The 24,423-nt window shown below is 44.7% G+C and overlaps 1 protein-coding gene across 1 annotated transcript in view; it reads left to right on the top strand.

The window, feature by feature from the left end:
- Positions 1-24,423, top strand: part of rnf144aa (ring finger protein 144aa) — a 69,017-nt gene that overhangs the window by 17,910 nt on the left and 26,684 nt on the right. The window contains exons 2-3 of the mRNA XM_083792281.1: positions 20,952-21,107; positions 24,221-24,325. Of these exons, the coding sequence (XP_083648407.1) occupies positions 20,973-21,107; positions 24,221-24,325 (240 nt within the window). The 5' untranslated portion in view covers positions 20,952-20,972. The remainder of the gene's footprint in view (positions 1-20,951; positions 21,108-24,220; positions 24,326-24,423) is intronic.

Genomic DNA, 24,423 nt, shown 5'->3' on the forward strand with positions numbered 1-24,423 from the left:
CAAACAGATTCCATCACCCCTAAATAAAAGACTTTCCCCATCCAGAGGGCCAAACAGGTTCCATCACCCCTAAATAAAATACTTTCCCCATCCAGAGGGCCAAACAGGTTCCATCACCCCTAAATAAAAGACTTTCCCCATCCAGAGGGCCAAACAGATTCCATCACCCCTAAATAAAAGACTTTCCCCATCCAGAGGGCCAAACAGGTTCCATCACCCCTAAATAAAAGACTTGCCCCATCCAGAGGGCCAAACAGGTTCCATCACCCCTAAATAAAAGACTTTCCCCATCCAGAGGGCCAAACAGGTTCCATCACCCCTAAATAAAAGACTTTCCCCATCCAGAGGGCCAAACAGATTCCATCACCCCTAAATAAAAGACTTGCCCCATCCAGAGGGCCAAACAGGTTCCATCACCCCTAAATAAAAGACTTGCCCCATCCAGAGGGCCAAACAGATTCCATCACCCCTAAATAAAAGACTTTCCCCATCCAGAGGGCCAAACAGGTTCCATCACCCCTAAATAAAAGACTTTCCCCATCCAGAGGGCCAAACAGATTCCATCACCCCTAAATAAAAGACTTTCCCCATCCAGAGGGCCAAACAGATTCCATCACCCCTAAATAAAAGACTTTCCCCATCCAGAGGGCCAAACAGGTTCCATCACCCCTAAATAAAAGACTTTCCCCATCCAGAGGGCCAAACAGATTCCATCACCCCTAAATAAAAGACTTTCCCCATCCAGAGGGCCAAACAGATTCCATCACCCCTAAATAAAAGACTTTCCCCATCCAGAGGGCCAAACAGATTCCATCACCCCTAAATAAAAGACTTTCCCCATCCAGAGGGCCAAACAGATTCCATCACCCCTAAATAAAAGACTTTCCCCATCCAGAGGGCCAAACAGGTTCCATCACCCCTAAATAAAAGACTTTCCCCATCCAGAGGGCCAAACAGGTTCCATCACCCCTAAATAAAAGACTTTCCCCATCCAGAGGGCCAAACAGATTCCATCACCCCTAAATAAAAGACTTGCCCCATCCAGAGGGCCAAACAGGTTCCATCACCCCTAAATAAAAGACTTGCCCCATCCAGAGGGCCAAACAGATTCCATCACCCCTAAATAAAAGACTTGCCCCATCCAGAGGGCCAAACAGGTTCCATCACCCCTAAATAAAAGACTTTCCCCATCCAGAGGGCCAAACAGGTTCCATCACCCCTAAATAAAAGACTTGCCCCATCCAGAGGGCCAAACAGATTCCATCACCCCTAAATAAAAGACTTTCCCCATCCAGAGGGCCAAACAGATTCCATCACCCCTAAATAAAAGACTTTCCCCATCCAGAGGGCCAAACAGGTTCCATCACCCCTAAATAAAAGACTTTCCCCATCCAGAGGGCCAAACAGATTCCATCACCCCTAAATAAAAGACTTTCCCCATCCAGAGGGCCAAACAGATTCCATCACCCCTAAATAAAAGACTTTCCCCATCCAGAGGGCCAAACAGGTTCCATCACCCCTAAATAAAAGACTTTCCCCATCCAGAGGGCCAAACAGATTCCATCACCCCTAAATAAAAGACTTTCCCCATCCAGAGGGCCAAACAGATTCCATCACCCCTAAATAAAAGACTTTCCCCATCCAGAGGGCCAAACAGATTCCATCACCCCTAAATAAAAGACTTTCCCCATCCAGAGGGCCAAACAGGTTCCATCACCCCTAAATAAAAGACTTTCCCCATCCAGAGGGCCAAACAGATTCCATCACCCCTAAATAAAAGACTTGCCCCATCCAGAGGGCCAAACAGATTCCATCACCCCTAAATAAAAGACTTTCCCCATCCAGAGGGCCAAACAGATTCCATCACCCCTAAATAAAAGACTTTCCCCATCCAGAGGGCCAAACAGATTCCATCACCCCTAAATAAAAGACTTTCCCCATCCAGAGGGCCAAACAGATTCCATCACCCCTAAATAAAAGACTTTCCCCATCCAGAGGGCCAAACAGGTTCCATCACCCCTAAATAAAAGACTTTCCCCATCCAGAGGGCCAAACAGGTTCCATCACCCCTAAATAAAAGACTTTCCCCATCCAGAGGGCCAAACAGGTTCCATCACCCCTAAATAAAAGACTTTCCCCATCCAGGGGGCCAAACAGGTTCCATCACCCCTAAATAAAAGACTTTCCCCATCCAGAGGGCCAAACAGGTTCCATCACCCCTAAATAAAAGACTTGCCCCATCCAGAGGGCCAAACAGGTTCCATCACCCCTAAATAAAAGACTTTCCCCATCCAGAGGGCCAAACAGGTTCCATCACCCCTAAATAAAAGACTTTCCCCATCCAGAGGGCCAAACAGGTTCCATCACCCCTAAATAAAAGACTTTCCCCATCCAGAGGGCCAAACAGATTCCATCACCCCTAAATAAAAGACTTTCCCCATCCAGAGGGCCAAACAGGTTCCATCACCCCTAAATAAAAGACTTGCCCCATCCAGAGGGCCAAACAGGTTCCATCACCCCTAAATAAAAGACTTTCCCCATCCAGGGGGCCAAACAGATTCCATCACCCCTAAATAAAAGACTTTCCCCATCCAGAGGGCCAAACAGATTCCATCACCCCTAAATAAAAGACTTTCCCCATCCAGAGGGCCAAACAGGTTCCATCACCCCTAAATAAAAGACTTTCCCCATCCAGAGGGCCAAACAGGTTCCATCACTCCTAAATAAAAGACTTTCCCCATCCAGAGGGCCAAACAGGTTCCATCACCCCTAAATAAAAGACTTTCCCCATCCAGAGGGCCAAACAGGTTCCATCACCCCTAAATAAAAGACTTTCCCCATCCAGAGGGCCAAACAGGTTCCATCACCCCTAAATAAAAGACTTTCCCCATCCAGAGGGCCAAACAGGTTCCATCACCCCTAAATAAAAGACTTTCCCCATCCAGAGGGCCAAACAGGTTCCATCACCCCTAAATAAAAGACTTTCCCCATCCAGAGGGCCAAACAGGTTCCATCACCCCTAAATAAAAGACTTTCCCCATCCAGAGGGCCAAACAGATTCCATCACCCCTAAATAAAAGACTTTCCCCATCCAGAGGGCCAAACAGGTTCCATCACCCCTAAATAAAAGACTTTCCCCATCCAGAGGGCCAAACAGGTTCCATCACCCCTAAATAAAAGACTTTCCCCATCCAGAGGGCCAAACAGGTTCCATCACCCCTAAATAAAAGACTTTCCCCATCCAGAGGGCCAAACAGATTCCATCACCCCTAAATAAAAGACTTTCCCCATCCAGAGGGCCAAACAGATTCCATCACCCCTAAATAAAAGACTTTCCCCATCCAGAGGGCCAAACAGATTCCATCACCCCTAAATAAAAGACTTTCCCCATCCAGAGGGCCAAACAGATTCCATCACCCCTAAATAAAATACTTTCCCCATCCAGAGGGCCAAACAGATTCCATCACCCCTAAATAAAAGACTTTCCCCATCCAGAGGGCCAAACAGGTTCCATCACCCCTAAATAAAAGACTTTCCCCATCCAGAGGGCCAAACAGGTTCCATCACCCCTAAATAAAAGACTTTCCCCATCCAGAGGGCCAAACAGATTCCATCACCCCTAAATAAAAGACTTTCCCCATCCAGAGGGCCAAACAGGTTCCATCACCCCTAAATAAAAGACTTTCCCCATCCAGAGGGCCAAACAGATTCCATCACCCCTAAATAAAAGACTTTCCCCATCCAGAGGGCCAAACAGATTCCATCACCCCTAAATAAAAGACTTTCCCCATCCAGAGGGCCAAACAGATTCCATCACCCCTAAATAAAAGACTTTCCCCATCCAGAGGGCCAAACAGATTCCATCACCCCTAAATAAAAGACTTTCCCCATCCAGAGGGCCAAACAGGTTCCATCACCCCTAAATAAAAGACTTTCCCCATCCAGAGGGCCAAACAGATTCCATCACCCCTAAATAAAAGACTTTCCCCATCCAGAGGGCCAAACAGATTCCATCACCCCTAAATAAAAGACTTTCCCCATCCAGAGGGCCAAACAGATTCCATCACCCCTAAATAAAAGACTTTCCCCATCCAGAGGGCCAAACAGATTCCATCACCCCTAAATAAAAGACTTTCCCCATCCAGAGGGCCAAACAGATTCCATCACCCCTAAATAAAAGACTTTCCCCATCCAGAGGGCCAAACAGATTCCATCACCCCTCAGTCAGGAAAAATGACAGCGACGCCAACGACTACAGTAGAGTAAGACATTTCGCAGGTCACGACATGTGTTAATGCATGTTTTGCAGCCCTACAGTAGTTTACACACAAGAAAATGTCTGAGAAGCAATCATTATAAATGTGCGATTAATGTCCAGACAGGTAGAGGCATTTGTGTATTATACTTGGCTAGAAGTTAAAACATTCTTGCACTGCAGTAATGGTGTCAATAGATTGTGGCAGGGGTGGTAATTGGCCTTGTCCTCTCGTAAAATTCCTGAAAAGACTGAAGATGAAATCAGAATCTATTTGTTGGCCTGGTTTGGTATGTTCACATACGAGTAGGAATTTGACTTGGTCTCATATCCACTGTATCGATACGATTAGTCACTTGAGACAGAGTTGTTTACTCACACCGTTTTCAGATGGTTCTGCATAATCTATACATCGGAAATTCTGAAAATTCCAAGACAAACACCCTTCAGTTTTGCCTTTGCAGTCGCCTAAAACTAAGTCTTATATTACTGAATCAAACTAGTCGAAGCCTATCTAGGTTGCTGCTCAGTGCTCAGCAGAAAATGGACATTCCAAAATACATATGAAAGATATTTTAAAACGGAACGGAAATGACAGTTGACCGCTTCTTGTTACAGACTGTCTGTAGCATTTGAAGATTGTGAAAAAACTGTGCTTGGGAGCCTGAGATGAGAAAGAAGCTTTATTGATCCCCATGAGGAGATTCAGTTGTCATAGCAGCAGAAACGGCAGTAAGGGTGAAACACAGCAGTGGCTCAGGTAGACTAGAGAGATAGTCAAAAGTCTAATGTTAGAACATCTGCACTGGTTAACGTATAATATTTAGTACAAGTACAATCTTTCACCAGTATGCATGCATGAATATACAGTATATATAGTCAATGGATATAGGAGTGTATATGTACAAACTATCAACAGTAATATTAGACAGATATATGTACATGTACAGCAATAGGTCATTTGGATAATATGATGTTCAGTCTATCAACAGGGACTAGTATATTTTTAGTCTATCAAATCTTCTGTTAGACTATAAACTATATCTATAGTGTGTGTATAGTTTCAGTGTACAGATTTTGATTATAGTTTCTTGGTTTGCCACCAGCTTGTTCAGTTTGTTGTCATCCCTTGTGTTGTAACTTGTTACCCCCCAACAACCACAGCCAGAAAGAGGACACTGTCTGCTACAAACTGGTAGAAATGTGACGTATCGCAATATGTTGCCAAAGACTTGTCATTAGGGTCTGTAAATTGTGATAGCAAAGCAATCGGAATGTTATCTCTAGCTACTGGGCCGTGTCTGACTGCATTCCGACCCCTGGACGATGAGGAATAATTACATTGCTCACCCTCTTGTTTCTCTAGTGTGGAACAGTGTTGTTCTTCATAGAGAGTGCTGTGGTCTCTCTGTAGTACAACAGCTCTCTCCAATTTGTCATGTCGTGTTGTCTCAGGGTGCGTTGGTTCGCCCCTCTGAGATCAAAACAAGGCTTTTGTTGTTCTTGGCGCCGTCTTCCTTCCATGCAGCATGAATGAAGTCACTTTGGATGTGGAAATCAGCCAGTGCATGTAAACGCAAGCGGCATTCCAAGTAGCTTAGTATCACAAACAAAGTTACAACGCTTACTGTTGTGGCGTTAATGTCATATGCCTTTAGTTTGTCTCTTTCTGACAAGACTCAGTGTGTTTTTTTTTCTTTCTCTTATTTATTTCTTTGAGGGGGATCTATCCGAGGGACATATCTGTCGGATTGATAGATACGTCTGCTTGCATTTATGCATCATCCTGATGGTGGATGAATATGAAAACACTGTGCCATCCAGTGGTGGGGTTCAGCCCTACAAGCAGCCTATCGTTTTATTTTATTTTGTTCTTTCAGATTTTACATTTAAAATACAGTACCACTGGATCTCATTAAATAATAATATAGTCTTAAACCTTAAATACTTTATTTGAGTCCCCCCCCCCCCCGCCCCCTACTTTATTCCCTCTACACTAAATATCTTTGGCAAAAAATGGCTGATCTAAAGCTCACAACACGTCACGACACGTTGTGAACTTGACACTGGACCTCATGAATATTTACACTTTCTCATCAAGCACAGCCTGAGTCTCAGCATGTCTGCCCTAACGGCCCCGTTATAGAGTTGTAGTTCAATGCATGAGCAGGGCATCCTATTCATGGAACTCCTGTTCTTCTAACACATTCTGACCTGAGATCAGATTCTAAAAATGTTATAGAGTTGTAGTTCAATGCATGAGCAGGGCATCCTATTCATGGAACTCCTGTTCTTCTAACCCATTTTGACCTGAGATCAGATTCTAAAAATGTTATAGAGTTGTAGTTCAATGCATGAGCAGGGCATCCTATTTATGGAACTCCTGTTCCTCTAACCCATTTTGACCTGAGATCAGATTCTAAAAATGTCTTCTACAACAGTTTTCTGAAAAAGCTATGTTTCTATGTCAGTCGTTCTTCGATTTTAGAAAAAATAGCAGACGTACAAGCTCGTAGCGCGCCACTCGGTGGCGCGCTATGAGCTTGTAGATCTGCTATTTTTCAATAGCTAAAGCATAACATAATGCTAACACCAAAACTCCCCCAGACCTCGCGGGTTCAGGGGTCAGTCACTAACCCTCCCCCAGTCTCTTGCCACTCCAGAAGAAGAGAGGATATTTAACTGGGTCTGCCGCAGAGAAATGGCAGGAGGACCAAGTAGGCATGAGACTACTTTGTTGTCCTACTTTACCCAAGCATAACCACTGTCGCTGTCTGTCTGCCCAAAACGCCACCGACTCGCTAGGCACCATGAGACGACGAGACGTGCACACACACACACGCACACACACAGCTACTTCACACACACTTCACAACACTGTCAATATATATGCATCCTCTGTGATTGCATAACTCCTCCGGGTGCTGCGAAAGTAGCCCCTATTATCTCCATACCTCCCCACCCCCACCCCCACACACACACAAACACACACACACACACAAAAGCACAGACAGCGAGACAGCGACTGTCCCCACCTGCTCCTTCCGTCCCCTCAAGTCCTCTCCAGCTTGAGATGCCCAGAAATAAACGACCCCGACTCCCGTGTGTTACGATGTGAACACATTTGGAGAGTTGTCAGCTTGCCTGGGAGAAGTGGCTGGCTCCCCTGGGTACAGCGATCAGTAACGGTGTGTGTTGACTGGGAGAAGTGTCTGGCTCCCCTGGGTACAGCGATCAGTAACGGTGTGTGTTGACTGGGAGAAGTGTCTGGCTCCCCTGGGTACAGCGCTCAGTAACGGTGTGTGTTGACTGGGAGAAGTGGCTGGCTCCCCTGGGTACAGCGGTCAGTAACGGTGTGTCTTGCCTGGGAGAAGTGGCTGGCTCCCCTGGGTACAGCGTTCAGTAACGGCGTGTCTTGCCTGGGAGAAGTGGCTGGCTCCCCTGGGTACAGCGGTCAGTAACGGTGTGTCTTGACTGGGAGAAGTGGCTGGCTCCCCTGGGTACAGCGGTCAGTAACGGCGTGTCTTGACTGGGAGATGCATTTGGCTACGGATCCCCATTTGATAAAGTTGTTTTTATTTTGTTGATGGCCCCCATGGCCTATTATCTGCAGCCTGGCCTCTGGACCAGAGCTAGGTGTGACCTGTATAGAGCTGTCACCATTATAAGATTTTACACAACCATTATTGTCACAAATAATTGCGAATAACGATTGAATTGTGTTTTATTTTCATCGATCACTGGAGCACACAAATACAAATTCAATTTCTGTTTGGCCTTGAGCTTTGTCGTGAGCCGTCCTCGCCTCTCTGACCTCACAGGCACACCGTTTTCCTCTCTGACTTCACAGGCACACCGTTTTCCTCTCTGACCTCACAGGCACACCGTTTTCCTCTCTGACCTCACAGGCACACCGTTTTCCAAATGTGCACAGCTGTGATATTTCAGAAGGAGATGTCTAAACACACCGACATCTGTTTTGATTTTGGCCAGGTGTTGAATATGGGGTCAAATAAGAAGCGGGATGGGGTTAGAGGTGGCGTAACGCCAGGGCTCCACTGGGCGCGTCTGCGGCGCGCCTGCGTCGCGTCTCCGTCAGTGTCGGGAATGTGCCCTTTTAATCAATGGAGGGTGGCTCCACTGCCCGCGTTGCGTCGCGTCTCCGTCACCATAAAATTGAACCGGTTCGTTTTTTGACGCACGCACGCGTGACGCAACGCGCCCAGTGGAGCCCTGACGTAACACTGGTATGTTTAGTTATGTATGGGTATATGTTTACCATGCAACCAGCAGTATATCCTGCCTACTGTTGCATGTTTAGAGTGTCCGCCCTGGGACTGTGAGGTCGGGGTTCGATCCCCGGCCAGGTCATACCAAAGACTGTGAAAAATGGGACCCAGTGGCTCCCTGCTTGGCAGTTGGCACTCAGCATCAAGGGTTGGATTGGGGGTAAGTCCCTGCGACATACTAGCGTCATGTCCAGGGTGTGTACAGTACTTGTACATCAAGCTGCCTTACGCTACAGAAACGGGAAATAGGTTCCTGCCCCTAATATGGGCCTCATGGTTCGGCAAGGCTTACTTACTGTTGCATGTTATGCAAGAGTATAGTCTGCAACTATTGATTATCGTTTTGGTGGTTATTCCGCGGAAAACTTTTTCTATGCATCAGAATAATCTAGGAAAAGATCACTGTTAAAGAGTGATGTGGTATGCACTTTTGGGAAAGTCTTCTTCATGATAGAGGTTTCCTGCACCCCAAGTACACAAAATACGGGCTTCGTTCAATATTAGATTTTCTCATGAGTGTGAGGTAGTACTGTTACTGTATTAACCCATTCAGGCCTGACGTCGAAATTAAAAAAGAAATTGTTTTCTAAATCATGACAATTTTCGGAAAGATTTGAGGCACATTTTAACGATTTTTCAATAATGGCAGACCTACAAGTTCATAGCGCCACTCGGTGGCGCGCTATGAGCTTGTAGATCTGCTATTTTTCAATTTTTCAATAGCTAAAGTTTAACGTAACGCTTAAAACACCAAAAGGGGTTAACATGGCATTGGCCTAACAGAATAGACTTATTTGACTCTTCTAACCCTTCTCTTTCTGATGTCTGTTCAGATCTTTTAACGACCAGCGTGTGGGTGGCAGGAGACTCGATAACCACAAGTTACAACAAGCTGACTGAATATGCTTACACCCTCATTCAGAACACACACACACACACACACACACACACACACACACACACACACACACACACACACACACACACAGTATAAACCATCATAATGTTTAGGCATGTCAAAAAAGCTAACCGATATTATAGCCTACTATACTGTATATCTGTTTGAATTTTATACCATTTAAATGGTACAAGATCTGTTTCTCCAGATCGGGTAAATTGCCGATCTTCGATGTAGCTTGGTGCGGAATCGTAAAATGAAATGAAACCACTATTTGGATATGGATTCTGTTTATACCATTGGGTGTTTTAAATAACATACTACATTTTTACGGAAAACGAACAACTTGAAAGGCATCGTTTTCAAGATGGCGTCCACGATGGCTGCCGGGAGCTTAACCCATTCTGACCGGGCACCCATTTTGGTGTTAGCATCATGTTATGCTTTATCTATTGAAAAATAGCAGATCTACAAGCTCATATCGCGCCACCGAGTGGCGCGATACGAGCTTGTAGGTCTGCTATTTTTGAAAAATCGAAGAACGATTTTTTTAATCTGATCTCAGGTCAGAATGGGTTTAATCAGACCAGTGTGTGTCCAGTGGAAACCTCATATGAATCTGATCTCAGGTCAGAATGGGTTTAATCAGACCAGTGTGTGTCCAGTGGAAACCTCATATGAATCTGATCTCAGGTCAGAATGGGTTAAAATACCTGTTTCATTCCAAAGTTGCAAACGGACCACTAGGAGGCGAGCCAAATTAGTTTAAATTCAAAGAGCAGTTACCAAGTGCATAATTGTTATAATTTTGTACATGGGCGGTTTATAGGCATTTTAGCTCATTTTAGCCACCGTGGACACCATCTTGAAAACGATGCCTTTCTGGTTGTTCGTTTTTCCTAAGATTTTAGTATGTTATTTAGCACACCCAATAGTAACAGAATCCATTGTAAAATCAATTATTTTTGTTTTCAACCATTTTCAACCAAGTGTCTAATATTTGAGTCTGTGTAAACAGACCACTAGGGGGCGCTCCCAATACGTTTGCACAGCTTTTTGAAATCATTATACCCATACCTAACACCACACCAAAATTCTAAAACTAGTCGCCAAAAGCCGAATCTTTCCAAGTGTGACCCCAGCTAATGTGTGTGTGTGTGACTGTGACTGTGTGACTGTGTGCGCGCTTGCGTGTGTGTTTATATTGCATGTTTGTACTGTTCCCTAATGGGAGCTACAGTATATAGATATACACAGCAAGGTGACCGATAATAATCGTGGCAAACTGATGGGAGTCTGTGGGGGAAAAGCCGTGGGTTGGCATATTGCTCATGTCTGTGTGTCTCTCTCTCTTTCAACCTGGCGTCCCTATTCTCTCATTATAGGCCAACGCCATTTTTCTGGCCTTGTAGATTTCTAGTTTGCTATGAATACAAGTTTGCCTTTTCCAACAAAGTCTGGCTTTAATTACATTTTATAACTATGTTTTGAAGCAAAACGAATAACAATATGGGCCCACTGTGAAGGTTGAGGCAACATTAACATTCATACATGCAAGTGAATGAAACATCCAGCAGTGAATAATTTCATAAATTATGGGAGGCAATAATAGCTCGTTGGCTTGGCATAGAGATCGACTGAAATAAATATGAGACCAGATTGCGTTATATGTATGTTGATATTGCAGCGGAGGTGGCGGATGGTTTGACTCTGCTAATATCATATATGATGCACTCAGTCCATTAACCCATCTTGCGCGGGAACCCCTTTTGGTGTTTTAAGCATTGTTATGCTTTAGCTGTTGAAAAATAGCAGATCTACAAGCTCATAGTGCGCCACCGAGTGGCGCGCTACGAGCTTGTAGGTCTGCTATATTTGAAAAATCGAAGAACGACTGACATAGAAACATAGCTTTTTCAGAAAACTGTCAGGATGTAGAAGACATTTATAGAATCTGATCTCAGGTCGAAAATGGCTTAATGTTGCAGGAAGAAATGATGACACGCAGGCGAGCATCCATTGGCCTGTTCTCAGGCTCCAGTTAAGACACAATCACCATGGTTTCAGCTATTATCACATCCATTGGCCTGCTCTCAGGCTCCAGTTAAGTCACAATCACCATGGTTTCAGCTATTATCACAAGCCTCCTTCCACCTCTCGCTGCGTCTCTCTCCTGTCAACGCGCTCTCTCGCTAATTGGATGACTGTGGATTCTTGTAGAGCAGCTGACTGACTGACAGCTTTGTGCACGCATTGGAAGAATGTTGCGGGGTTGTTGGATGGACAGACGGACGGCTGTATTTTACGTGCAAGGCTATAATGCTAGTAATAGTATTTGCATTGGCTGCACATGTACTGTATGTGTGTGTGTGAGAGGATTTTTTGAGTGATGCAACCACTCCAAGGAACAGCAATGTCCGTGTTCACCTATGTGACGTTAATGAGCACCAGTATGACTGAGTACCAGTAGGGGCGCTGTTGTGCCAGAAACAGAGAGAGAGAGAGACAATGCTGCACTGTTGCCTGCTAATGAGAGAGAGAGAGAGAGAGGGGGAGGGGGGTGTTGCACCACTCAGTTCACACGGGTGTGATTTTTTTTTTACGTGCAGCTCCCACACCCAGAATATTTAGCAGTTATGAAGGTGAGGATTATAAATAGAGCCTTATGCAATGCTTTGGTGTGGCATTATATAAGTATACATGGTGAAAGCTGTCAGGCCAGGTGAAAACGGCTGAAAAATATCACTTTCTGTCCTTCTTGCCTCATCTCTCTCTCTCTCTTTCTCTCGTGTGTGCAATGGGTTATACATTATATAGGAGTAAGTGGCGTGGTAGATTATACTCACATGATGTTTGGTTAGATTAAATGAGCTCTTCTGAAGGATCTATAGTGAGTGTGAATATAGTCTACTCTATTGTAGCGTGTGTGAATGTAGTCTACCGGTACTACTCTAGTGTAGCGTGTGTGTGTGTGTGTGTCTGCATGGTCGTGACAATCTTCTCCCTCTTACTCTTTCATTCTCACTCAGCCTGAGGGTGTCCAGGTGGGAATTGGCTTTTTATAGCATTCCTAATAAGCTAGGACGGAGCATTGATTTGAATATAGAGCCTTCCTGTGCAAGGCTCGGTGTCCAAATGAAATCATACCCAACGGTACTGTGCTGCCGACTCTTGACCAAGAGAAACACAGACTTTTGGTCAAACATAGCCAATCTACAAGCTCACAATGCATCAGCATCACAATGTGTTGTGAGCTTGAAGATCTGCTATATTTTGTATTAAAACTTTGGACATGCCCAGAATTGGGACACCAGGCAGGGTGAAAGTGGTTGAGACATCAAAGGGTATTAAGCTGTATTAAGCTGCTGAACAAGAAAACCTTCAAAATGCTGCTGTTTGTGCATGTTTTGTTTATTTCACTAGGGAAATCAATGTATTCCTCCATAATCTCCATTACATAATGAAATGTGCCTTTGTTCATCATTCTAAAGAGCAGTTTATAACCATTTAAAACCCTTCATGCAAACTACTGTATTTGTCCTGAACAATGGGAGAAACAAACTCATTTTTAAACATATAGGCTTGTGTTTTGTTATTTTTTTTTCTACCACATTGTTGAAATGTACGGTATAGGTGAAGAGGTATTTTATTCAAATTTCATAGGAAGTGGCCTTTTCATGTGAAGAGCTTTTCTATCTATGCAGCTTAAGTTCTGTAAGTGCATTCACTTTCTAGGTTACATGCATAACCACTCATCCTGTTACAAAAGTGTGTGTGTGTGTGTGTGTGTGTGTGTGTGTGTGTGTGTGTGTGTGTGTGTGTGTGTGTGTGTGTGTGTGTGTGTGTGTGTGTGTGTGTGTGTGTGTGTGTGTGTGTGTGTGTGTGTGTGTGTGTGTGTGTGTGTGTGTGTGTGTGTGTGTGTGTGTGTGTGTGTGTCTGTGTGACTGTGTGACTGTGTGACTGTGTGTGTGTGTGACTGTGTGTGTGTGACTGTTATAACGTGACTATGTGCAGCGTTCGTGAGTTCATTCATATATGGAATTAATTCTCTCGCAGCCATTCAGCAGCAGTGTGTGTGAATGTTGATGTATGCCCGGAAGCTGTGAGGTGACCTCCTTCAGATGGATGAGTGACTTGTGATGACCAGTGGTGAGGAAGAATGCTCCACTCCGTCACTCACTACTTGTAGAGATCGGCTTCATCGATCACGTGTGTGCGTGTGTGGGAGATTCAAAGTGATAATGGACACTCTAGTAGTGAATAATGCAGAAGTTAACGTGGAACACAACACACTGCACCTCCTTTGTGAAAACTATTTCACTCCAGTCCTCCCCACCTCTTTTATCTCTCACACATTCTCTCCATCTATCTCTCACTCCCTCTCTCTCTCTCTTCCCATCCTCCGGGCACTCCTCATGAAACTATTTAATTTGTCCCCATCGACCTACTGTCAATCCTCCTCGCACAGCCAATATAAACAAAGAGAAACCAATTTGGGGCTGGGAAAAAAAGGTTCGCTCTCTATTAGACATTCTTTGACTGTGCAGTATATGAGTATAGATTATGTTCCGTCACCGTGGCAACTTTAGCTACATAGGCCGTGTTGTGAGGTCCCTTTTCGTTCAGGTCCGTTCCCACGGAAGGGGGACTACACAATTTTTTCTCCATAAAAGAGATTTATAGGTAGACAGTCTAAATAAAAAAGTTCTACTCGTCCGACGCTGCAGTTATTTTATAATCCGCGATCTAAAACGGGACTATTTCTTACAAGGCGTAATATTATGTGCAAGGGGAGTGGTGTGGTTTTGGTCACGTGGACCAATCGCGTAGCCGCTTTATTCCCTTGAGTATGCGCGTAACGTCTTCGTATGCGGAAGAACTTTTTGTTGTCCATAGCAACCTAGCAACTCACTGTTGCGACGCTGTTTTCATTCTCTAAACTGGGAAAATGGGAAAGAGCCGTTGTGCGATTGACTGTACAAACAGATTAAAAAAGAACTCGGAGCTATCCTTTTACAGACTGCCGAAATGTAAAGAAAAAAGAAGTAAATGGATCGCTGCACTTCGCCGATGTAGTCATGTTTCAGGGCTACATGGATTTGGGGGTGCCACTTTCACTTTGTGTCAGGTATGTTGCTTTTTTTGTAAAACCATACGTTCAATGTAAAAGGTACTTTTCACACAATGTCCCGTTTTAAACGAACCTAACGGAGCTCTCTTCTTGTGGACCAATTAGTGGATTAACATAGTCCGTTACCCGGAAAGAGATCTGGTCAGGAGTAATTACTCATCAACATGTTACGTGAGTCCGTGGAAAGACTTTAATGTTAATGTTCTTATTGATCAACACACCCTGCAGTTACTGAATGTTAAGTCTCCATGGTTTCCCTCAGAATATCGTATGACACTGATTTATATGACACATTAAGAGTCCACTGATAACCACTACAGTGGTTTAATATCAAACTTTTTTTGTTTGTTTTTTTCAAGGACCCACATAACGTTTGATTGTTATTGCACAAATGGACTTACTCTGAGAGTGTACGAATGGAACCAAATGGACCCATAGTGTCAGAGTTACAGACCTGCATGTGTCCATTTGTACACTCAGGCTGTAAGGGTCCATTTGGTTCCATCTCTCAGAGTTACAGACCTGTAAGGTCCATTTGGTTTCTAAGAAGGGCCCATTTGGGGTCCAATGGGGTCCATTGGTTCCATTTGTACACAGTTACAGACATGCAGGCTAATCCTCTCTCACTCTAATGCCAGACTGGCATTAGAGTGAGACACTGGCATTTCCAGTGTGTGCCAGTGGTCACCCTTAGCACCCGTGGTTAAAGCTGCCTACCCCTGCTCTACACCAACAATGTTGTGAGCTTGTAGATCTGCTATTTTCTGCAAATGTTCCCTCCAGAATAGGGATGCTATTGTTCCAGTGGTTAATGTAAAAAAATAATCTCACAATGATTTGGCAGCCCCGTCCCGGATGAGTTTGTTTTGAGGCTGATGTCTGAAACAGGACATTATGTGAAAACACCCCATATATGTAAACAAATTAATATCATTTTTCTAGTAAATGTTTTTGTTGTTTTTGTTATTTAAGGGGAAAAGAGTGATGATCCTCTACATCCTGACTACGTGCCAAGGTTATTTGGTTTCACCTCCATCACTGATCGAAGTACAGCAGAGGTACAGACTGTTGTTGAAGTCCCAGGCATTGGGGTCCAGACAGAGGAAACACAAAATGACATTGCCTCATTACATGAACAGATTAAATCTTTAAATGCTGAATGTCAATCACTTAGGGATAAAGTCAACAAATTAGAAAGTGAGTTGAAACATCGTACTCTTGATCCTTCAGAATTTGATGACAGCAAAATGAAATTCTTCACAGGACTTTCATGTTGTTGTTCAATTTTGTGTCACCAAGTTTACCACCTCCTGCAAAACAGTCACTTAGTGATACTCAGAGACTTCTGCTTACACTGAGGAAGCTGCGCCTCAATCTGTCTGAGGAACTTTTAGGTTACCTCTTTGGCATTCTTTGAGTCAACTGAGGTAAGCCAAGCAGGTTCATCTTGGCAGCAGTTTTAACCTTGACCAGTCAACTTTCAACACACTGAGCAAATATGTGTGCTACCTGTATGGCCAATCATCTGCCAAAAACGTGAATGATGCAAGGTACAAATCATTCTGTACGGCATCATCAGCTTTGCCAGAACTGTACATTCCCCCAACAAGTGATGCTCTCCACCAACATTGCAAAAGGGCAAACTACCAAGCAGCAGTGATGAGACGTTCTCTGACTAGTAGGATGTGTGCTCCTTCACCCATTGGCAGTGGATGGGTCATGGAGGATGGGGAGTTAACAGTACAATGGATGACTAGAAATCCTGCCCCTGATAGTGTGTTGCAGGTAGTCCACTGTAATTGCAAAAAAAAGCAAATGTGAGACTGAAAGATGTTCATGTATGTCTGCAAAACTGTTTTGCACTGATTTATGTCACTGCCAGGACTGTGAAAATGTGTCAAAGGAAACAGAAGAAAGAGGTAGGCCTACATGGGATGATGACTCTGATGAAAGTGATAGGGATGAGTAACCCAACATGTTACCATGTAGGCCTACTACTTTTTTTTTTCAACAATTATTATGCATTTGTATGTTATTTTGTATTTTCAATTTTCATATATTTCCTTGGCCGGGGGGGTGGATGTACAGATGACAGATGCTGTGACCCTTTGCTGTGACCCACTTGTAAATAAATAAATGTTTCATACCATATGTTGTAATAATTCTGACCTCTACTACTTTAATTCTTAGTCTTGTCCATTTGTTGCATTATTCCAATTTAGGGGGCGTGGTAACATTTTGATAGATTTTCTGCCATGTTGGTCCAAGGTGCCCTGATTTTCTTTTCTACCTTTCATTACACATTAGGATGAGACATTTTCTATGTATGAAACATAAGCTCTTGACACAATTTACTGTGTAGGTTTCATTGTACTGTGTGGCAAACACTTAAGTTGAAGCATATTCTTTAACAAATATGCTACATTTCATGATATAAATTCACATATGACTGAGTAAACTAAAGGCACCAATACTTATGTCAGATGTTATGTATATGCATTTGACATTTGAGAAAAAAAAATTGTTGCCAAAAACACATTTTACAAGCAAAAACAGCAGCACACGATTTTCGTTTTTTGGTTATAAACTGTTTATACATTTATGGCTATAAAAAAAAAACAGCAGGTTTTTATGAGTAGAACTTTTTACCCAAAGTCTAGAAGGGTATTATCTATGAAAAAATGCATTGAATGCGTAGTTCGCTTGACATGGGAACGAAACTCATTTTCTAAGCACTTTTTCATGGGTCCCAACACGGCCTAACAGTACAGACTTTAAATATAATTCAGTGGCACTAGCTTGGCATTTTTTAGACAGACTGCCCTCCTCTGCATCTCATGGTGTGTCTCTCTCTCTCTCTCTCTCTCTCTGTCTCTCTCTCTCTCTCTCTCTCTCTCTCTCACTTGAAAATTCACACTGTCACCGTTAACCTGACTCTGCCAGATGGGGGCGGTATTGAGTAACCATGTTCCCCAAGACAGCATCCATCTGAGATCGCTCAGGGGGTTGAGCTAACACCGAACCGCTCCCGGTTTGAACCAATCAGCGTGAGCTAAGGGCGGGATATGTGCGAAACACACGAGCAGCAGACGGGATGCATGCAGATCCAACACAACTTTATTGCACACATCTGTGCTTTCATCCACGCTTCCATAGCCTTTTAAATCTTATTTCCCATCCACGGGCACAAGCAGTTCCACCCGATCTGTGGTGGTGTTCTGTTGTCTGACGAGGGAAGCTAGTAGCTAGCATGGGAGCTAACGTTAGTTTTTCCTTCCATATAGTTCCATATAGTTAGAAGGAGTCCTCCACTATGTACTTTCCATCCGTTCCCCAAACCCTCACACTCACTGCTGTGTTTACACGGGCAGACACAAAGACGAATGGGAATATCTTTTGGAGCTTTAACAATGAATGATAGACTGTATCGTTGCGTCTGCCCGTGTTTAATGATCAGGGTTTGCATGCCCACACGGTGATAGACAGACGGTCCCATCATCTACCAAGTATCTTGGAAAAAAGGAACAGCCCCGTCATCGAATTGGCTCCCGAGATCCCAATAAGCTGTGAAACAAATGTGTGTAGCAAGCTTCTTGGATCTGGCAGCGTCAGGTTATGTCACCGTACCCCCAACACCAAATCTCCCAGAAGGATTTTATTCATGAATCCTGCATTTATTCATGATCCTAATAACAATTTCAGTTGTTGTACGTGAAGTCGGAGTTGCACAGTTTCACTCCAGTGGTTTGCACTCCAAAATAGCTGACCTACAAGCTCACACCGCCTTGTGAGCTTGTAGGTCTACTTTCAGTGTGCGAACAACTCGGTACAACTCAGAGTTATGCTCAACCAAGCCATGGTGTCTGATCGGTAGACAGATAGTTGACCATCGGGGGATTGATCCATCTTAGATCGATCCCTGATTGATCGATATATGAGAATCAATCCCTGATAAATCGCCCCAGGATTGACCCCAACAATCGCAGGCTGCATATGTGAGTCGGACATGGGCTCCTCATAGCCGCGCCACCTCCCTCCCCTCCCCTGCCCTGCCCTGCCTTGCTCCTGAGGGAAGATGACGCCTCTCGTGTCAGTTTGCCCTGACTACTAGAAGCAGCCTACTCCATGTGGCTCCTGTTTTCCACTTCCCCGTGCTCCATCTCTCTCACGCTCTCTACTCTCCGGATGGCACGTGTACAGTAGACGGCACGGAGGTGGTGTTTACTCACAGTCCACCCATGGAGGGATCACATGTTCCCTGACACCCTCCCCTCCCCCACCCCATCCTTTCCCTCCTTTGTGTGAATTTGAGGCAGGCTGTGCGTTGACCGGTGCAAAGCAAGCTGCACAGTGCACACGCACACACACACACACACACACACACACACACACACACACACACACACACTCTTTTTCCTTTCTTCCTTCACACTTCTTTTTTCTGTCTCCACAGACTGCATTTTGCTCTCTCTCTGCATTTGCTCCCCCTCTGCCTCTCCCCGTCTCCCTCCAACTCTCTCCCCCCTTACTGCCACTAACCACCAGACCTCTGTCTCCCTCCAACTCTCTCCCCCTTACTGCCACTAACCACCAGACCTCTGTCTCCCTCCAACTCTCTCCCCCCCTTACTGCCACTAACCACCAGACCTCTGTCTCCCTCCAACTCTCTCCCCCCTTACTGCCACTAACCACCAGACCTCTGTCTCCCTCCAACTCTCTCTCCCCCTTACTGCCACTAACCACCAGACCTCTGTCTCCCTCCAACTCTCCCCCCTTACTGCCACTAACCACCAGACCTCTGTCTCCCTCCAACTCTCTCCCCCCTTACTGCCACTAACCACCAGACCTCTGTCTCCCTCCAACTCTCTCCCCCCTTACTGCCACTAACCACCAGACCTCTGTCTCCCTCCAACTCTCTCCCCCTTACTGCCACTAACCACCAGACCTCTGTCTCCCTCCAACTCTCTCCCCCCTTACTGCCACTAACCACCAGACCTCTGTCTCCCTCCAACTCTCCCCCCTTACTGCCACTAACCACCAGACCTCTGTCTCCCTCCAACTCTCTCCCCCTTACTGCCACTAACCACCAGACCTCTGTCTCCCCCCAACTCTCTCCCCCTTACTGCCACTAACCACCAGACCTCTGTCTCCCTCCAACTCTCTCCCCCCTTACTGCCACTAACCACCAGACCTCTGTCTCCCTCCAACTCTCTCCCCCCTTACTGCCACTAACCATCAGACCTCTGTCTCCCTCCAACTCTCTCCCCCTTACTGCCACTAACCACCAGACCTCTGTCTCCCCCCAACTCTCTCCCCCCTTACTGCCACTAACCACCAGACCTCTGTCTCCCCCCAACTCTCTCCCCCCCTTACTGCCACTAACCACCAGACCTCTGTCTCCCTCCAACTCTCTCCCCCCTTACTGCCACTAACCATCAGACCTCTGTCTCCCTCCAACTCTCTCCCCCTTACTGCCACTAACCACCAGACCTCTGTCTCCCTCCAACTCTCTCCCCCTTACTGCCACTAACCACCAGACCTCTGTCTCCCTCCAACTCTCTCCCCCTTACTGCCACTAACCACCAGACCTCTGTCTCCCTCCAACTCTCTCCCCCCTTACTGCCACTAACCACCAGACCTCCTCTCTCCCCGCTTACCGCCACTAACCACCAGACCTCTGTCTCCGGTTGCTTAGCAGCGCGGGGTAGAGTTTTGACAGCGTTGACGTTGTGTGTGTGTGCAGGGCTACTTCCTGTAAACAGAACAAAGTGGGTGCTCTTTGCTCTCTCCGGTCTGACTGGGGGGGGGGGAGAGAAAGAGACAAAATAAACCCCCCTCACATAAAAAGCATGACTCACTGCGAATGAAAGTGTTAACTCACAGCGGGTGAGGACAGTGCTTTGGAATAGTTCTTGTTAGGCCTTGAATGAGAATAAATACAGACAGATTGTCTGTTTAGGCAAAGGGCACATGTAATTCTCCATGCAGCGGGAGCTGCATATACAATGCATGTATGTGTAAAATCCAAGTGCAGATACTAAAGTGCATCTCACTTTTAGATATATTGTGCGGTGACCGTCCGATACAAACCAGAGTGTGGCAGTGTGCATGCCAAATCTATTTTTAAAATTATGAACAACATCTCATCTTTCCTTTTTTGTTGTCGGTGGAATTATGAATGTGATCCGTCCTTATGCTGTCTATTCTTATCTTCAAAGTTATCTGGCTGCGAGAGCCTTCACTCAAAAACAATATGATGTTGTCTGGGGATGCATTTGGCCTAAATAAGCGTTTGCCTTTTCCCTCCTCCTCCTATCTATCCCTCTGTCTCTCTCTTTGCGTATCTCCCTCGGTCTGTCTCTCTCTCTCTCTCTCTAGTAGCTCTGTGGCTCTGTGAAGATGACTACGGCACGATACCGTCCCACCTGGGAGCTGGCCTTGGACCCGCTGGTCTCCTGTAAGCTGTGCCTTGGAGAGTTCCCTCTGGAGCAGATGACTACCATCACACAGTGCCAATGTGTCTTCTGTACACTGGTGAGAAACAGAATGGAACAAAGGGACCCTAGAGGTGTGCATAGTTACATAACGGTGTGGCTCGTTGCCAGGTGACCTCGGTATCCTTGACATTTTGACCAGTCAAATAGAACCATGATATTTCTGATAGTGTATTGTCATTCATTGTGGACAGAGTGACATAAGCGCAGGCTTGTTGGTTTGGCAGTTACGAAGCCGATTAGCTAACAATGTGTGTCCAAGCCCAGCCTCGATGAGTTATCTGATTCTACAGTGATATGGGGTAGGGCTGTGCATGAAACAATATTTGGAACCAATAACCAGCTGAATAAGCATGTTTTTTTTTTTTTTTTATAATATACATACTTTCTTTTTGTATATCAATTAATCGACACAAAAATAATTTGAATAGATGGTTTATAATTTAATTGGTCTGATTGACCACGTAACCCTGTATTATAAACATTATAAAAAAGTACTGTATGGTAAGACAACAGGTCGGATAAGCGATAACATTTTGTCTTTTTTTCACTTAACAATTTTGCCTAAATCATGAGCTCAGTGTTCACTTATACTAGACCTTATTCTAGAGCTAAGATAAAGCCAGTGTGAAGTGAAACCTAAGAGAGAGCAGACACTGGTTGCATGCATGTTAACGTTATATGGCCAGTTATAGCCAGCACTCTTTGTCATTTCCCTTCCTTTGTTGAAATATATGGTCTTGAATACATTTAGTATACAACATGTTTTAATTCAGACTCTTTACCGGACCGCATCTATATATATATATATTTTTTTTTAAATCATTTTTATCCCACAATTTTGCAACCCACTTTTTTCACCCAGTGTCAATTATCTAATGTAATCCTGGGCGCTACACTTCCTCTGCCAACCTGGCTGACCTCATGCTTCTTTCAATGCATGAGGATTCCAAGCAGCTTCTTTTCACCTGACGGGGGAGTTTCACCAGCCGGACGTAGCGCGTGGAAGGAACACGTTATTCCGACCAGTTCCTTTCCCCTCCATCAGGCGCCCCGGCTGGCCAGGGGGAGGTAGTTTTAGAGACCAGGATTACTGCATGTTTTTTGTGAGGGTACCTACCCTATGGGGACACGGGGAGAACATGCAACTATTGTTGTTTTAAACGGGGGATGAAACATGTAGAAAGAAATGACTCTTCACAGCCCTGTGTCTGTGTGTGATGAATTGGTCATATCTCTCTTCCCTCCTGTGTTTCATCCACAACACATCCATCATTACTTCCAACATCATGTAAGATGCTGCCCATGGCGTTGGAGGCTGTGACAGCTGTGCTGGTTCACAAACGGCTTCTTTAAAAATAGAATGCCGTTTCAGTCCATAGAGATATCCTTTGTGACTAATGAGAACCACGGAAAGAAAAACATTATTGCACATTTTTAAGTCTCGAACATCAGTAGTTCTACTCTACTGAAGTAGTTCTTCAGTAGAGTAGATCATTAACCCATTTACCCATTCTGACCTGAGATCAGATTCATACGAGGTTTTCCACGGGACACACGCTGGTCTGATGAACCCATTCTGACCTGAGATCAGATTCTAAAAATGTCAGTCGTTCTTCGATTTTTTTCAAAAATAGCAGACCTACAAGCTCGTAGCGCGCCACTCGGTGGCGCGCTATGAGCTTGTAGATCTGCTATAGCTAAAGCATAACATGATGCTAACACCAAAATGGGTTCCCGTTCAGAATGGGTTAAGACCTGCTGAGGCTAATTCTACACATATTCAAAAAAATGTGTTTGTGTATGATGTATTTGGCCCGTGCATACAAGCTCATGTATATCTGCTATTTTTGAATAAACCAAAGTATAAAATAATGGTTATAGCGGTTTAATGGGTTGAATAACATTAACACTTTGAGTCCCAAGGGAACTGATAACAAACATTGTTTCCCTGCCGTGTTTTTCACTAACCTTTGAATAATCACCCGATTACTGTGAAGGAAACTCCATTTCACGAAGGTCCACCTTAAAATAGCGCGGTCGCTTTTCCTAGCGCCAGATAATATCCCTCGATCGCCATCGATAACAACACAGAGAAACACGGCGCCTCGGTCCGTGCCGCCATTGTCCATATTATTGGATTGCATTGCGACTCGATGCAAAGCTGGTTGGAGAGGGCTCTTCTTCTCTTCACTAGTAACTCGTATCATATGGAGTAGAACTGGCAGGAATAGCATGTTAAACCCTCCTGGTGGGAACTCCTCACTGTCTGGGAAAGAAGCAGCTAAGTGACTCCATGTGTATCATTGAAGACGTGTGGTTGTCTATATTGATTGGCAATGATTAACCCATTTTGACCTGAGATCAGATTCTATAAAAATGTCTTCTACGTCCTGACAGTTTTCTGAAAAAGCTATGTTTCTATGTCAGTCGTTCTTCGATTTTAAAAAAAATAGCAGACCTACAAGCTCATAGCGCGCCACTCGGTGGCGCGCTATGAGCTTGTAGATCTGCTGGTGATTATTATTTTGATTATTTTGATTATTATTTTGACATTAAGACATTTTTGAATAGTTAAAAGGGCCAGTCTAAAAGCTCACAACGTGTCAATGTAGATTGGCTAGTTGAACTATTCAAAAACTAAAAAAAAAAAAAAAGCTAAAGTTTAGGGATAAGGGTTTTAGCAGTGACGAAAATGGAGCCCTATATATCTCTTCACCAAAACGGGCCGGTCTACAAGTTCACAACTATTTTAGCAGTCTGTCTGTCAGCCGGTTTGTTTTGTTTGTTCGTTCATTTACCTGCTATGACAGGCCCAGAATATGGGGCTATCCGTCATAAAGACAGCCATGCTGTTACTAAACAAAACAAAAATCTATGGAAGTATTAAATGTATTCTCCAAAGAAATGATTTGGGGAAGTTAAGTGGCTTCCATGTTCCAACTTTATCTAACGTGTGTGTGTGTGTGTGTGTGTGTGTGTGTGTGTGTGTGTGTGTGTGTGTGTGTGTGTGTGTGTGTGTGTGTGTGTGTGTGTGTGTGTGTGTGTGTGTGTGTGTGTGTGTGTGTGTGTGTGTGTGTGTGTGTGTGTGTGTGTGTGTGTGTGCGTGTGCGTGTGCGTGTGCGTGCGCGTCTCTGTGTCTACCCCTCCTAGTGCCTAAAGCAGTATGTGGAACTCCTGATCAAAGAAGGCCTTGAAACTGCAATCAGCTGTCCTGACTCCGCCTGTCCCAAGAGGGGACACTTGCAGGAAAATGAGGTAATGATGTGTAGAATGAAGGAAAAGAAGGTTAAACGGATCTTTTTCTCTCCTTTTAGCGATGAAAGAGACCGTTATCTATCCTTCAATCTGGATGT

Source organism: Protomyctophum parallelum, assembly GCF_964188405.1.
Source record: "Protomyctophum parallelum genome assembly, chromosome: 20".
Lineage (NCBI taxonomy): Eukaryota > Metazoa > Chordata > Actinopteri > Myctophiformes > Myctophidae > Protomyctophum > Protomyctophum parallelum.